General features: G+C 31.3%; 1 protein-coding gene across 7 annotated transcripts in view; it reads right to left on the reverse strand.

Moving 5' to 3' along the window:
• Positions 1 to 16,690, reverse strand: part of LOC134708042 (integrin beta-PS-like) — a 62,407-nt gene that overhangs the window by 18,947 nt on the left and 26,770 nt on the right. For all 7 annotated transcript variants that reach the window (XM_063568295.1, XM_063568296.1, XM_063568300.1 and 4 more), the window contains 11 exons: positions 15,353 to 15,437; positions 14,824 to 14,910; positions 14,121 to 14,204; positions 13,763 to 13,837; positions 12,253 to 12,438; positions 6,802 to 6,881; positions 5,054 to 5,111; positions 4,399 to 4,554; positions 2,327 to 2,472; positions 1,550 to 1,707; positions 394 to 503 (listed from right to left, as the gene is read on the reverse strand). In XM_063568295.1, the coding sequence (XP_063424365.1) occupies positions 394 to 503; positions 1,550 to 1,707; positions 2,327 to 2,472; positions 4,399 to 4,554; positions 5,054 to 5,111; positions 6,802 to 6,881; positions 12,253 to 12,438; positions 13,763 to 13,837; positions 14,121 to 14,204; positions 14,824 to 14,910; positions 15,353 to 15,437 (1,225 nt within the window). The remainder of the gene's footprint in view (positions 1 to 393; positions 504 to 1,549; positions 1,708 to 2,326; positions 2,473 to 4,398; positions 4,555 to 5,053; positions 5,112 to 6,801; positions 6,882 to 12,252; positions 12,439 to 13,762; positions 13,838 to 14,120; positions 14,205 to 14,823; positions 14,911 to 15,352; positions 15,438 to 16,690) is intronic.

The raw sequence follows: 16,690 nt of genomic DNA on the forward strand, positions 1-16,690 counted from the left end.
TTTTACTAAAGTTAGAGTGCGAAAACTAAAAGTATTCGGACGACGACGACGACGACGCCAACGTGATAGCAATATACGACGAAAATTTTGAAAGTCGTATAAAAACTTTAACCACAGAGTGAATATTCGTGTACGCCACCGCCGCAGACGACAGAATGTAGGATCGCTTAGTCTTGCTTTTTCGACTAAAGTCTAAAGTCGAAGGCTCGACTAAAATCATTGGGATGTACTGTTGTGATTTTAAGTGTTAGGCAATAAATAATAGTACATTGTAATCATGATTAAAATCAATCACAGCAATTTTTAAAGACAAATACAGTTCTACAGATAAATATGTCCATGAACTGTCCTTTTAGTAAAAAGTCATTTAAAAAGAAACTGTGTTAGCCTTACCCCATCAGAAGAAATACATGAATCATTTCTGGTAGAACAGCCACAGTTTTCCCCTGTAAAATTAGATGTACAGGAACAGTTTCCACATCTACATGTTCCATGTTCAGGACCTGCAATATACAAGTAATATTAATTCTTAAACAACAAGAATGTGTCAATAGTACACGAATGCCAGGGCAGTGTTCTATGATTTTTATACATTTAACTTTCCACAGGAAAGTTGGTATCAAAAATTCACTTTCCAACCAGTTTAATGAACTTTCCCTTAATTTTATACTATTTTAAAAATGTTTTCATAACTTTTATTCCTTTTGCATGTTTATACATGTAGTTAAATTTCAATTATGAACTCTATTATTGCCTCTAGATCAGATGGATGCTTGAAATTGCTGATTTCCCTTGTTAAGCTAGCAACCATGTTTAAGACTGTGATCACAAAACATGTGCTCACCTTTCTTTACCCTAGACTTTCATAGCCCTGCATGATTTACACCAACAACAAGGATCTTGCTTTGTGACTTTGTTTGAAATAAAAGAATACAACTGTTTTATCAACAGTTTGATCTGCATGAATAGGAAGTTTATGTAATTTAATTTTACTTGCCCATGGACAACAATGGTTTGAATTTCCACTTTCCAGTTACCTAAATCAACTTGCCACAGATGACAGGAAATTAGAATTCTAAAACACTGTGCCCTTCTTGCATTATCATTTTATATGTTCAGTGGACAGTGAAATTGGGGTCAAAACTCTAATTTTGGCATTAAAATATCATATCAAAGGAACTTTCACTTTGTTATTAAATGAAAGAGAGATTAACTATTCCACTTTTCCAAGCTTCAAGAAAGCAGGTTACTTTTGTATGCATCAAAAATTTAATTTTCTGTATGGGCATTATTAATTATGAACAAAAAATAAATTGCCTTCCATTTCAACTGTTAAAATGAAAGTGTCTACCCATCTTTATAAACCATAGATAAAATTCTATTATAGTTAGGATATATACATAGGACTCAGAGGTGCAATAAGAGGGGCACTGAAGAGCAATGGTTTGCGCTTAAAGTCATTGTTGTGATTAACATGTGATACAGTCATTGCTGGTAATAATTTCAATAATTTGATTACATAATCATTTCATATAATTAGTCTACTGACCTCCACACAATGCATTATCATAGAATGGACAACTATAATCATCACACTGACACCATTTTCCACTGTATCTCTCCTCACTGTTCCCTCGTCTTGGTTTGCATTCACAGTTTCCACACACACATTCTCCTCGTCCAGAACATATCAGCTCTTTACCAGGTCTGAAAGACAAAATTATTGACATCTTATTAAAATGCAAAATAATTAATACCTCCAGCTAATTCAATTCTGTAATATTTTTATATCAATTGTAAATAATCCTGTATAACCCAGACTACATTTTTTATCTTGTCATGTAGGTATATTAACCTAGAAAATATCTATATTGCCTTCAGAATTGAAGTCAGTTGTTGCATTCATGTAAGAAAGGTTCATCTATTTGGTTCCATACCATTTACCTGGTACAAATATAAGAGGTACAAATATAAGAATTACCATAGTTATTGTGACAGTTATTGAAATTTCCTTAATCAAAATTTTAGAAAAATTTAAATATAAGATTCATGTTTCTATATGTGCACTTTGACTCTTTTTTTTCCATTATAATTATTATTTCCATAAAATTTTAAAGAGTTCAGCTGATGCTGACTGTTTTGTGATCGCTGTTTTCGAGAATATATACCATGCATTTCTCTGCCCTTCTGATAACTGAATCATATATCTTTATGCAGATTTTACTGATATAGCAATAATTGATATCCCTATTTTTGTCCATATTTTTAAATTCAATATAATAAATACACATAATAATTTGTGAATTTACAGTATTTTAGGACTTACTCTTTGCATTGTTCTTCAAGAGCCGTCTGAGTGATATTCCCAGTATAACAATCACATGTTTTCCCATAATATTTGTCATCACAAGCACATGTTCCACAAACAAAGGTCCCATGATTATTACAGTTCTTACTCTGTCTGTTGTCCCTCTGTAATAATTATGGATATAACCATTTAATGACATAAGGAGACTCAGAAATTATTTTTATCACATTGACATTGTCCAACATGATTTTAAATTAAAACCAGATGCTCCACAGGGCGCAGCTTTATACGACCGCAGAGGTTGAACCCATAACAGTTGGGGCAAGTATGGACACAACATTCAAGCTGGATTCAGCTCTAATTTTGGATTGTGATTAAATAGTTGATACAGCATGGATTTCTGACACAGAATGAATGTGGTCTAATGAACTTAAAATATTTTTTTTTGCCTTTGAGCAATTCACTATGCTGTTGAATATTAATTCCTCAAAAAAATGTTTGAAGAATTTTTTTTTTTATTTATGAAATCTGAAATGCTAAAAATAGAACCCCCCCCCCCTTTTTTTTCACAGCCCCCTTTCCCTTATTCCAAAACTGATCTCAATTCATATTTCTAATGGAGTTTGCAACAATAACTACTCATTTAAAAACATCATAAAATATCAAAATGTAAAAAAAGTGCTTGTTATTACTGAATGGTAAAGATTGTTTTAATTTATCAGTTGGTAGTAAAAGTGAATATACATTGTATAATATTGTATGAAAAAAATATTTAAGTTATTTCAACTACTATTTTGGACAAAGAAAGATAACTCAAATTGAAAAGTTCTTGCTATTGCCCAATATTGTGCAATTAGAAATTTCTTGCTTTTGCGCAATACTGTGCAATTGAAAATACTTGCTATTGCACAATACTGTGCAATTGAAGATTTCTTGCTATTGCTGAATACTGTGCAATTGAAGATTTCTTGCTACTGCACAATACTTAATGTAATAATTTTAGATCCTGATTTGGACCAACTAGAAAACTTGGCCCATAATAAGAAATCTAAAGTACATGTTTAGATTCAGCATATCAAAGAAGCCCAAGGATTCATTTTTTATTAAAATCAAACTAAGTTTAATTTTGGACCCTTTGGACCTTAATGTAGACAATTCGAAAACGGGACCAAAAAATAAGAATCTACAAACACAGTAAGATTTGGCATATCAAAGAACCCCAATAAATCATTTTTGATGAAATCAAACGAAGTTTAATTTTGGACCCTTTGAGCCCCTTATTCCGAAACAGTTTGGACCAAATTTCCCAAAATCAATCCCAACCTTCCTTTTATGGTCATTAACCTTGTGTTTAAATTTCATATATTTCTATTTACTTATATTAAAGTTATGGTGCGAAAACCAAGAATAATGCTTATTTGGGCCCTTTTTGGCCCCTTATTCCTAAACATTGAATAATTAACAATAAAGATGATATGGTCAAATAATCCATATGAATTAATTGGACCATGAATGTTAAGGACAACAGGCATATGCCAGAAAAAGGAAAAGAATATATCTCTATTCAAAATATGGATTGTTTAGCTCTTTTACCTTCCTTAATATGAAGAATGCCTTATACAATCAGTTAATGCAGTCAACCCTGAAAAGCACATGCATCGTCTCATATATCATAGATTTTTGATCAGGTGAGAGAATTAAGTGTAATAATAGTAGAACAAGTGGTTCATAGATTTTAAGCTGTGAACAAAATATGTACCAATACAAATGTTTTTCTCAAATTTAAATTTCAGTAAATAAGTAAAATTTAATAGGGTCATAATTACAAGCTTATCCACTTTCAGTAAGTGTAATGTTGAAAAAAATTAAGATGGCTTATAGCAATGGTTACTTTTAAAGGAATATGAAATCTTAGTTTATAGGGTGGCCGTGCAAAATTTTATTAAAATCAGTATTGCCATTCTTACAGCTTATCCTGTTTTATCACATTATTAATGAATGCTACAGTTTTTTCCCCCTATTTTGACTTACCTACATTATAGAAAAATAATGTTCTAAAACAGGTTATAAAGAATGTATGTGATACTCACAGCTTTCTCCTCTGATTCACAATCACATTTGCAGATCAGTTCCATTCTCACTTCTAATTTGTCTGACAGACCAACTGGTTTAATATCAAATTTTTTGCTGTATCCTTGAGAATCTTTTGGGCATTCTTTCACTTCAATTTCAACTTCAAAACTAACCTATATGAATAAAGAGGAAAGGAATAGAAAATCAACTCTCAATTCTATTACAAAAAAAAAGACTACAAATGTATAAATAAAACTCCAGAAAGTTCTATAAAGTAATGTTTTTAATCAGAAGCAGATTACCGTCTCCTAATGAATGGCCTAATCAATCAATGCAGGATGGAAAATATGGTCAACTACAACGAGACGTATAGACAGTGTCCAGGATTAAGCTAGATGCACTGTGAGAATTCATGCAAGTATGGAAGTAAGGCCACAATGTCTTCCTGTAAGGTGCCCTCCATCATTGGAGTTCTTCATGTAAATATCAAGATGAACAACATCCATTTATCACTTTTTCTCTGAAATTTTGGTAAGTACTTGGTATATCATTGGTTATCTTATTAATGACTAATTTTTAATTGACTGATCTATGCTAGTATTTTATTAATATATCTGCCATGTTATTTTAGCAACTAGAAACTACTTTATAAAATTTTGAATTCATACATACAGAATCTCCAACTTTGAGACCTTCACAAATATTGGTTTGTGACAATTCACCAGTTTTACTACAAATATAAAAGTACATATTTCAATCTACAAATCATTTAGTTCAAATCAACATTCCATATATACTCAAGTAGTTATAAATAATATAGTAAAGTAATCTTAAAAAACAAAACCCTTAGTGTAATCAAACTTTATATATATAATTAATAGTTCCCAATATTTTTTCTTTCGTTTGTCACAAACGAATATAGATTGACAACCTATCTATCAAAGTCAACAATTCTATTTATTAAACTTCATGTTAAAATGCCGTATTTTGATTGGCTAAGACGTGGGTGTCAATTTACTCTATCATATGGCTGAGCGGGTGACAATTTTTTTTAATTTTACCCTCATGTCTACACCAGGGCTTCCAAAATTTTTCTGAGCCAGCTGGACATTTTATATCTGATCCGAAATTTTAATTCCTAAGACAAAGTCACAAAAGGCAATTATGGTAATCAGATGGCCATCCCAATGATTGACATTAAATTAAAATCGATATTAAACTTTACTTTGATATGAATTTGATGTTCTGACATAAACTGTTAAAATTGGCATTGCATCATTCAAAGTGTGCACATCAGCGTGCTCATATCTGCATTAGACTCTTTATTTGTGCAAAATGAAGTTGTCTAGAACTTTATTTTCGTTTTTAAAGTCACATTTTTCAAAACCGGATGTTGACTTGACCATGGTAAAACATGGATCATAAACGGATACGTAAAATCCGTGTACAATAACATAGAACTACTGAGCGAAGAAGCTCTTTCCACGGTATTTCTTCAACAAAATACTTGAAATGAACGTTAGATACAGGTATAAATGATACTTTTAGCATTTTTGAAGAAATGTAGGATGCATAATTGAATTTCCTACCTGTGCACATGCGCACACATGTTCTTGTTCAGACAACGTAGTGCTGACGATTTTTCATTTAAAACGTTTTTAAATGATTTATCAAATCATGTTTATAAATGTATTTACTATATATTTTAAATCAGTTAGATACAAGCTGCTGAAATGTACGAAAAATAATTGGGAATGGACCGATTAATTTATACGATGTCCGGTACTAACTGAAAATAGTTTACCTGTCACCTGAACAGGTAGTTTTCAGCTGTCCAACAACTAATTAGCCTTGATTATAATTAGAAAGTATTGAAGTAGGGGTTGTTTTGATAGTAATTAATCATCATGTCACTTTTATGACCGGAAATGTATGGCTGTTAAAGGCAAAATGTTGGGTCAAAAAGATCGTGAATTTATATTTTAAAATGACTGAAAAAGCCTTTGAAACTAAAAAGTATATGACCGTTTCATGCTTTGCCCAGCCGGTCTTTTACCGGACATCATACAAATGACCGGCATATATGACCGTTTTGGAAGCCTTGGTCTACACCAATCAGAAATCGATAATTCAACCTGTTCATCCCCAAATCAATAACTTATTTTCTTTTGAAAATCTGGTTACAACTAAGTATTGGACAGAACTTAAACTTGCTATAATTTAATAGAATACAACTGATCTCTCATTTATGGTATTTCCATATTCATCAACTTGTATTTGTACATGTACCATAGTACTAATGTATTCATTAATGTGTATTTGTACATGTACCATAGCACTCATGTTTTCTTTAAATTAATTTACAATCTCATATTCAGCATTATAACAATAAATGTATAGACTTTATTCAAATTACTTACTTCTTACATCTGGAGAAATATCTAATGATTACATCCTCAGCTCCTGAAGTGGTACTCATCTCTACTTTAGAAGTAATTTTCTGTTTAAAATATGAAAAAGAAGACAGTTAAAATTTGTTAATGTGGGACAAACAAACAGAATAAACTGTTGACACAGAGATATACCTCGCTTGTATGTTATTTAATAGTATAATACAAATTAATGTAGAAATTAAAATGGCTGGGTCATATAATCTCCAAATGAGAAATGACAATGTAAATACAAATGCTTATCAAATACTGCTGACTTGCTTTAAGTGGCTCCCCTGAAAATAACTCCATCACAAACTTTGAGATCTAAACTATGAAAAGTTTAAGGACAATGACTGTGCCACAGTATATACATCATCATACCAAAAATCATTAAAATATTACTAATAGTTCTCCTTGCATTGCCCTTAAGGGCATCTGATACAGTTTCGAGGGAGTTAACTCTTGGCGCGACATTAAGCGTTTGAATTCCCGCAAAACATCACTTTTTGCGAGACGTAATGGGTGTTATTTTCCATAATAAGAACCGTAATCTGGATTTTTCAATGCTCCAATTTCTAATTCTAATGCTAACTTCTACATCATATATATTAGTGCATTTGATTCTAGCAGGATAACAGTCGAATAAAATCATAAGAAATAAAACACATTACTGTTTCTGTGAGATTTTCAACAAAATATCGTATAGGTAGCAATCTCAAGGCGACTGACCCTTTTGGCCTTACTTATATAATGCATGCCAATTATCATTTTTATTATCATAAATCATCTTTGATTTGGTCTGGATCCGATTTTCTGTCATTTTATTATATATATTTTTAGAAAACCAATGATATTTTAAAACTAATACCGAAAATTTAGGTACAGGAAGAAGTAAACTTCTTAACTGAACAATTTATTCAATTTATTTATGTTAAATAAGTATAGATTATTACATGGCATTTTTAATATCAGACCCTTTATCAGCCCAAGGTTATGATATCAGCTCAAGAGTGGCAGGCTCGAAGTCTAATATCATGAACGAGGGCCGATAAAGGGTCTGATATGAAAAATGACATGTAATTATCTTTTCATCATATACTTCAGCAGAAGAAAATACAGACAATAAATATCAAATTCTAATTTGGTTTGTCTTTGCATTTTCAGATAATATTTACAGACAACCAAAAAAAATTCTTAACTAATTGTTTTTAATGATATTTCAAGCATTTTATCTATCTTGTCACAACAATTAACATGTTCTTCAATAATATGGTCACCCCATTTATGTCTTTCAAAACATATTCAACTAAGTTAATTAAATTTTGCTCCTCAACCGTTTTGTGAAAAGTCTTTATCACTTGCTGTTTTCCGCGTTCTGTTGTTGTTTTCAAACAAATTTCCGGAAATGTACGAAGTTGCATGTGATAAACGTCACAGAAATTAATGGAAAGGTATGTGATAACATTCCGGAAGCAGTCAATAAAGGTACCTTTATCAGCCCGCTATGGAAGTTCTTAGGAATTTGTTTAATAAACCTAGTAATCCTTTTATAGCTTTTTTATATTTTCAAATGATATTGAACTATAAAGTTTAATTAATATTTTATACAAGTATATGATAAATAATGGTATGCCGCTAATATAAACAATGATACAACTTTATTAAAAGTACAAAGTTCTTATTTCCTTCACATAGCACGCATTTTATCTAACAAAAGGCAATAGCCAACAATATTTGTATACGCCCGTAAAAATTTTGACAGGGCGTACCTATTATGGTATACAAATGTCCAGCGTCTGGCTGTCCGTCATAATCATAGTATAGCATATTTGTACCTCACGCAAAGAAGTTGCGGAGGGTATAATGTTTTGACCCGTCTGTCTGTCTGTCTGTCAGTCAGTCAGTTGTTTCTTTTCATGGCAACTCCTCTCAAACCACACATCAGAATTCCATGAAACCTTGTTGGATAGTAAGGACATACATATATGTGCATATCGACAGGAAATTACAATTCATTTTTTTCTGGGAGTTACGCCCCTTTGAAATTATTTGCTTCAATGATACTACTGCAACAGTTTGTCATTGCAACTTATCTGAAACCACACAACAGAATTTAATGAAACCTTTTTAGATAATAAGCACATACTATTTAAATGTGCATATCAACAGAAAACTAAATGGAAGGTTTTCACAGAATCGTATCTCAGAAAATATTTATAATTATTGCATAAAATTTCACATAAAAATTAGTTACATTATTTTTAAGATCTGTATCCTTTATCTAGATGATTCTTTAATTCATTTTTGAGGTCTTAAATTTCTATTGAGCTTCAATTTGGTATCACAGAAAACATGTTGTGATATATAAACTTGAGCAAGAGTAAGGAATGAGTCAAGATATTTTAGCATGACTACCTGTACAACCTCCATGTTGTTTAAAAACATGTATTATGGGTTTTTTTCATAAGACGACGGGCATATCATGCTCTCATAGCGCAGCTTTTGTTCTTTGTTTTTTTACAAATATATTAGAGAAATGACGGAATGACAGCAAATACAATGCAATTTCCAATATAATTAATATTTTCAAATTGCATAATTCTTTTGAAGAATAGTTGATATGCACCAACTTTCGAACGTGACCATACAATATCAGTTTTATAGAAATTTGGCAAGAATTGTACACATGAAAAAACTTATTTACCAGAAGGACCGGAAGGACAGACAAAGGAATGAAATTGCGATATCTTATGTACCCCGCAATGAGTCTCGCTTTGGTGAAAAAATATCATATAGTTATTTACCAATAAAATTACGCAATGAGAGAGGTATTTGGATTCTCCTCCTTTTAGGAAGCTCTATGTCGCCGGTAATTTAGCAGAGATAACATCAAAATTGTCTGCCAACGACGTCGTGCACTTAAGCGCTAACATTGAGGTTACACAGGGGGAACCCAATTTTTAGAAGAAATCGCATTTATCATAGAATCCAGCATGGTGACATGTTTGTTTGCAACATCATAAATTAATTAAAAAAATAACAAACACTAACAGTAGTACTGCATGGCTTTTAAGCATTATGAAAGTCATATTTGTAGAAAACTTTAAAAGACTTTTTAACATTGTAAAATGTTTTGCTATTTCTAGCTTACTCAATAAAATCTTAATTATTCTAACATCTACAATTCTCAAACCCAAGGTTCTATAATCCCAATTAAATTAACTAGATTTTTTATTAGTCTTTTTTTTTTATCTTTATTCTTTATTAGTCTAAATGTACATATTGTATATTCCTCTTACATAATAGATAAACAGATTTAAAATATAAACTTCAATTTAATCCTTGAAAGGAGGTCTAGATTGCTAAATTTATATTTTTTTATTTGTTCCAAAACATTTATTTTCATTTAATCAACATCCTTTTATGATTATTTGATTAAAATATCAATCATTTATAGTCTTTTTACAATTTACATTTTTAAAAGCAAAATAACTGAAAACAGGATAAAACAAAGGGAAGTAACAAAAATGTATTTCAATATTCCCAATACACATCGTTTTTATAACACAACGGCAGTTAGCCAGAGGTAAAAATCGTTGATTACCAGTATGTTTGACACCCCAGCTGTCAAGTGAAGCCAATTAATTATACATCTTCTTTGATGTACAGGTAAAATTTAACACAGGTGTCAATTACACCTGTACAGTAGTAAGAAATGATCAAATATGGCGTCTGAAAATTTTCATTCATGAAATATTTCATACACGGGAGTTTTTTCTCCTAAACGGGAGGACGGGAGGAGACCCCTGAAAACGGGAGTTTTGTACTCCCGTCGGGAGGTTCACATGTATGATTTTTTATTTGAGATTTTGAGAAAGCATGACAAAATGCAGTTTATGCAGATAAATGATAAAAATCACATTTTCAGAAACAGTTTATTTCCATATTTTTAGGTTTAGAAAAAATACCATTTGAGCACCTGGTCCGCAATGTCAAGCAAGGCTTGAACAATTGTAAAGTCATTCGTGTTGGGATTGTTTTCTTCACTTATTGTCACTTATCACAGCTTCAGATTGAACCCGATCTTAATAATTTATGACGAAAAATATTTGCTCCAAAAATTTTATAACATTGCCCAACTATTTTACAAATTCCACAAATCCCCGTCCAATTTTCAGCCTCAATTTTCTCGAAAACAAGCACAGTGACCTATGTTTTATTTCGTGTTTTATTTTATAACTCTTCAAGGCCTACAACATATTTCATAATTATAACCAGATGCAGGGCACAGCTTTATACGACCACAGAGGTTGAACCCTGAACGGTTGGGGAAAGTATGGACAAAACATTCAAGCTGGATTCAGCTCTAAATTTGGATTGTGATTAAATAGTTGACACAGCATAGGTTTCTGACACAGAATGAATGTATGTGGTCTAATGAACTTAATTTTTTTTTTGGCCTTTCAGCAATTCACTATGCTGTTAATGCTGTTAAATATTAATCCTCTCTAAAAAATGTTTGAAGAAATTTTCTTTTTATTTATGAAATTATGAAATCTGAAATGAGAAAAATTGAACCCCCCCCCCCCCCCTTAATGCTTATTTGGGCCCTAATTCCTAAACTGTTGGAACCAAAACTCCCAAAATCAATCCCAACTTTCCTTTTGTGGTCATAAACCTTGTGTTAAAATTTCATAGATTTCTATAACTTATACTAAAGTTATAGTGCAAAAATCAAATGTCTTTGGACGACGATGACACCAACATGATACCAATATACGACCAAAAAATTTCAATTTTTGCGGTCGTATAAAAATGACATTATATCCAGAAACTGTATCGGATGCCCTTATCACATTCTAAAATACTGTTGATGCTGCTTTCATGAGCAGCACACCTAAGTTTTCATGGTTTTGTCTTTGTGACTTTGAAAGGGCGAGACAAAAATCATAAATCAAGACATGCATTTCAAAATTGTCACAAATAATTTGATCAGAACATATTTTTTATTCTGACCACTTAAGAATTCACTTCAATAAATAGTTCTTAATCCTTTAAAAAGTAATCATAAATGACTCATACTCTCATAATGTTTTATGTGAATATTCAGACACTCCAAAAATAATTCGAACAAAAAACCAGATCACTTTACAGTTTTTGCTATCAGATGTTTGTCCCATATATTAAGAAATTCCTAGTTTTTTTAAGATTATAAGTTATAACAATTATGGTTTTCACCTTCTTGATTCCTTACAATTTAATAAACTTAGTTTGTTTCATAGATAAACAAAGAAATTAGAAACTTTACAAAATGAAAACAAGAAACTGTGCATTTTTTAATTTGCGTATTTCTAATCAGAAATCAATCAATGTCTATTGTCATTTTCAGAATTCTTATTACAATCTATATACATCATTCATGCTTTGTTGAGTACTTACTTGATAGTTATCTCTAACAAGAGCTACAATATTAGATGAATCATCAGCTAAACGTCCAGTCACAGACCCAGGAATAAAGTTCTTCAACTGCTTGTAGATATCAACTTGTTTTTCTGTTACGGCAAAAATCAAGTTCACATTCTTTTCTTCTATCTTAGCAGCAATCTGACTGATTGATGGATAATCCTGAAAAGTCCCATATTAGTTAATACTTGTTTAATTATTTTACAATAACTTGTCTACAAGAGCAATTTTATCCGTATCAATAATTTTCAAAATGATTTGATGTACCTCAACAATATTCAACTTCAAACAATGTCATTCAAAACAATCAATGCTTCACTTAACTTCATAGTAAAATTGATGTATTAATCACAAATTTGCCAAAGTTTCAAAGTTAACCCTTTCAACGCTACACAAAAAAATAGAAAAATGGCTGCTGCTGCTGCATTTTTTTTGTGTTCATTCATTAGAACAGTATATTCCTTTTCAGACTGCTGTATTTTTTTTTTTATTATAAGAGATACAGAAAAAGTTATTGCATGAAAAATGCTCAGGAGAGTATGAACTGTAATGTTAAGCAGTTATTTCAGTAAAATTTTTATCAGGTTACCTGCATTTTCAGGTAATTAACAGGTAAAAGGTGTAATTTATTACATTTGTGTTGAATTTTGAATAAAAACTACTTGTAGTCTTCATCTATTTTGTTTTTTTATCTGCCATATAATAAAGAAGACACCAATTGCTCGATTCCGTAGCGTATTGCACCATACACGTATTATGTAATCATGGCACAAATCAGTGGCTCCGTCCTCAAAATTTTCAGTCAACCTCCGTTTTCCCCCCTTTTTCTACGTCTCGTAATGATCGATCAAATCATATTTCCCACACGATTTGAATGTAATAAACACATTGAGATAGCAAGAAACCTTTTAACTAATCCTCGTCGTCAGTTTCGCCATAGAAATGCTGAAATATTTCCATATTTACAGCTTCGTTGCCGATTTCCGCCATTTGCATTTGTCAAAATATTTGTTTTTATTTTCCTTCAATTTTCCTTCTATTGCATGATTTTACAATAAAAATTGCCGTGATTTCAAGCGCAAATGAGACCTTGCATATCCTCGATTCATACAAGGAAAAATTAGAGAGGACCCGAATGTAAACCGAATGGTTTAAGAGTCCTTATGAAAAATCCGTTGTCATCGCGGCATATGCCGCGTATAGCAGTGGCGGACGGCGTATGTCATTGCGGCATATGCCGTGTATAGCGTTGAAAGGGTTAATAGACCATAATTTTAGGGAGGGGGAAAGGGGTTGAATTAAATATACAAATATCCCGTAGTTTTGTAGGTGGCACATACAAATAATAAGAAACCAGGTTTTGATATAGCCATGGAAACTTTCCACTGTTTTCATTGATCTGCAAATGCTCAACTTAAGCTTATTTGTCAAGTGGCAAATATTTCATGCATAATGCCTTTTTTAACCATTAAGTTATATCTCTTACCTGAGTTGAACTCTCTGTGTATATACCATTACTAAGATGACATTGTCCATCATTTGGCTTTATAATACCACCAAGCTGTAAGATAAACAAAATAATCAATGAAAATGTTACAACAGATAAAGATTGTCTTGTTTTTCCTACTCATTGTGTGGATTGAATATGTCCAAAGGAAGTTACATTTCTTACATTTTGAGAAAAAATGAAAGGCTGAATAAGGCTGAGTAATTTAAGCTTTTTATTTCACTTGCTCAAATCATAAGTCAGTTTTAAATCAACTATTACATAACAATGATTACTAGTTTAACAGAAATTCAGGTAATACCAAAATAATAATAATTTGATACATTAACAAACTAACCTTTCCATCACCAGCAAAGTGAAAACCAGCATCTGTTGAATATAGCAACATTCTTCTGGAGGGGTTTCTCCATCCAATCTGACTCTTAAAATAAATTTATCAAATCCATGAGTTCATGATCAAGATAATAATCAATAAACTTTGACATTAAAAGTTGAAAGTTAATTAGCAGCCAATTTTGTTTTCTATCAACAATCACCAAATGTAAAACTTTTTGTTGATTATAAGTTATGGATTTATAATAAATATAAAACACATGCACATATGACTTTAATAGTTTAGTATATATATATAAATGATTCATTTGTGTCATTAATGTTAGAATCACCAGACACTGGTTTCTAATATAAACTTTAATTTGATGCAATGATTGTCTATCTAACATTTCGTCTACATGGATTTGGCATGATAAGATGTCTTGTAACACATAGTCTGTCCAAATTAAAAAGCTTACTCCAATTTTTTTTTTTTTTAGAAACAACTGTAGTGAAAACGGGACATTTGGCATGTCATAACCACTGCCAAGTCGCAAAAGCCTAAGAACAGGAGAACATTTTGAAATGCAGTTTTTTTTAGGGATAATGAAAACTGTATCATCTGTGCATTCTTTAAAAAATAATTTTCACGTCAAAAAGACAGGATTTTTTTTTTCATTTATGCAGAAATATGTAATTTCCATAAGTTAAGATAACCTGAAGCTTACCTCACATGCAATAGCTTGCATCACAGCATCCAAACCACCCTCTGGTGCATCTAAATTTCCTGACACTTTAGCCTCTTGTACTTTTGTCTGTAAAACAAGGAAATATAAGCAATTAAAAATAAGAAAAGGGCATTTGAAACAAGTTTTATTTTTCCATTGGGACAAGCAAACTAGACCAACAAGAATGCACATAGTGTTGTGCTTGGCAGGGACAACTCTTTTTCCCCAGGAACATAAATTTAAAGTAACTGCAAATGACAAGTTGATAATGTGACAGATGTCCTAAAACAAAATCTTTGACAGAATATTTGTTGATTCTTAAGGTATATTTTTTGGTTAACTCATTTTAAAACTGTATGTACACTCAAACTTATTGATTTTAATAATGTTCTTTAAAAGGGAGTCAAGAAATACTTGCTTAAATTATTAGTTATAATGACATACTATGCATGAACCTTTTAGGTATCATGATTTCTTCTTGGGATTGGATATTTCAGTTGAAACTTAAGTGACTAATATAATATTTCACCTGAAAAAGACTGGGATCTCCGTTCAATGGCAGCTGGTTTTTAAATCCATAAGCAGGCTCACATTGGTCACAGGGGTTATTGATTCTAGATTATCAAAAAAAGGGAATCATGTTTATTTTTCATATATATCATAAATGTACAAAAATAAAAAATAAAAATCCTTTTTAATTTCAAGATATTCAGTTCATGCAAAATAATAATAAATAAAAAAAAAAAAACACCCAAAGAAAACAACTGTAAAACAACTGAAAAAAAAACAATGAACCAATTAAGGCAAGGTGCATACTTTCATACCTTCACATCTGGTTGAATATATGGCAGTTTAGAGTTGTGTATTGGATCTATCAACCCAGATTGTAGAACTTGTCGGACATACAAATGATCTTCTCATTTGACAAACACATATTTTTAAATAAATATTGGCGTGAGAACACTTACAATGTCTATTTTCCAAATGATTCAAATTTCAAATAGACAAAACTCCATAAAAATATTTGATTGATGCTTATTTTTGAAAATCCTTCTTTCGGAGTTCTCTGGACTTTTCAATAAATTTAATATATTTTCTTTTGACCATTAATAGGGTCACAAGAGTCTAAAAACGTCAATTGTGGGGTTATTTGGGCAAGATAAAAGGCATCACGCACATGAACAGAATCAGGAGATATTTTTCTTTCAATATATTAACAAAAGAAGGCAATATGCATTTACCTTCATGGTTTTTTTTTATATAACTTGCAGGCCAGATTGAAGTTCTTATAATATTTTCAGAATGATTTTGTCATCCTCATCAACATTCACCAAGTGCAAATGAATTATTTTATCATGAAAACAAGGGAATTCTAATAGGGTTTTTATTTATAAAAACATTTATTGAAAAATATAAATAAATATAATCTCAGAGGGCAAACATTGGAAATCGTTCGCAATTGTGTTCAGTCGTAATTGCGTCCTGTGGGGCTAAACGTAATGGTTGGTGCAGTTTGGTAAACTACTGTGCAATTTTTGTCGGAATAAAAATAGAAAAAAATGTTCTTATCTAATCCAGTTTATAAGAACATAACCATGCGTTATGGAATTACTATGGCCAAAATAAAGTAATCTAATGTACTGAAGTAAAACAATTTATATTGAGGAATCAAGAGTACACATTGTATAATATCTTGCCTGTTTTTCAGATAATGTCTGAATTTTATTATATCTTTGAAAACAATGTCTTTCTACAGGTCCATGAAAATAAGGTAAAGGTCACATGAGCCCAGTCGGACTGACATAACCACCTTTAAATAGTTCTTTATATCAGGTTGACCTTCCAGTTGTGATTACTTAAAATTTTA

This window comes from Mytilus trossulus, chromosome 2, assembly GCF_036588685.1.
Source record: "Mytilus trossulus isolate FHL-02 chromosome 2, PNRI_Mtr1.1.1.hap1, whole genome shotgun sequence".
NCBI classification, from domain to species: domain Eukaryota; kingdom Metazoa; phylum Mollusca; class Bivalvia; order Mytilida; family Mytilidae; genus Mytilus; species Mytilus trossulus.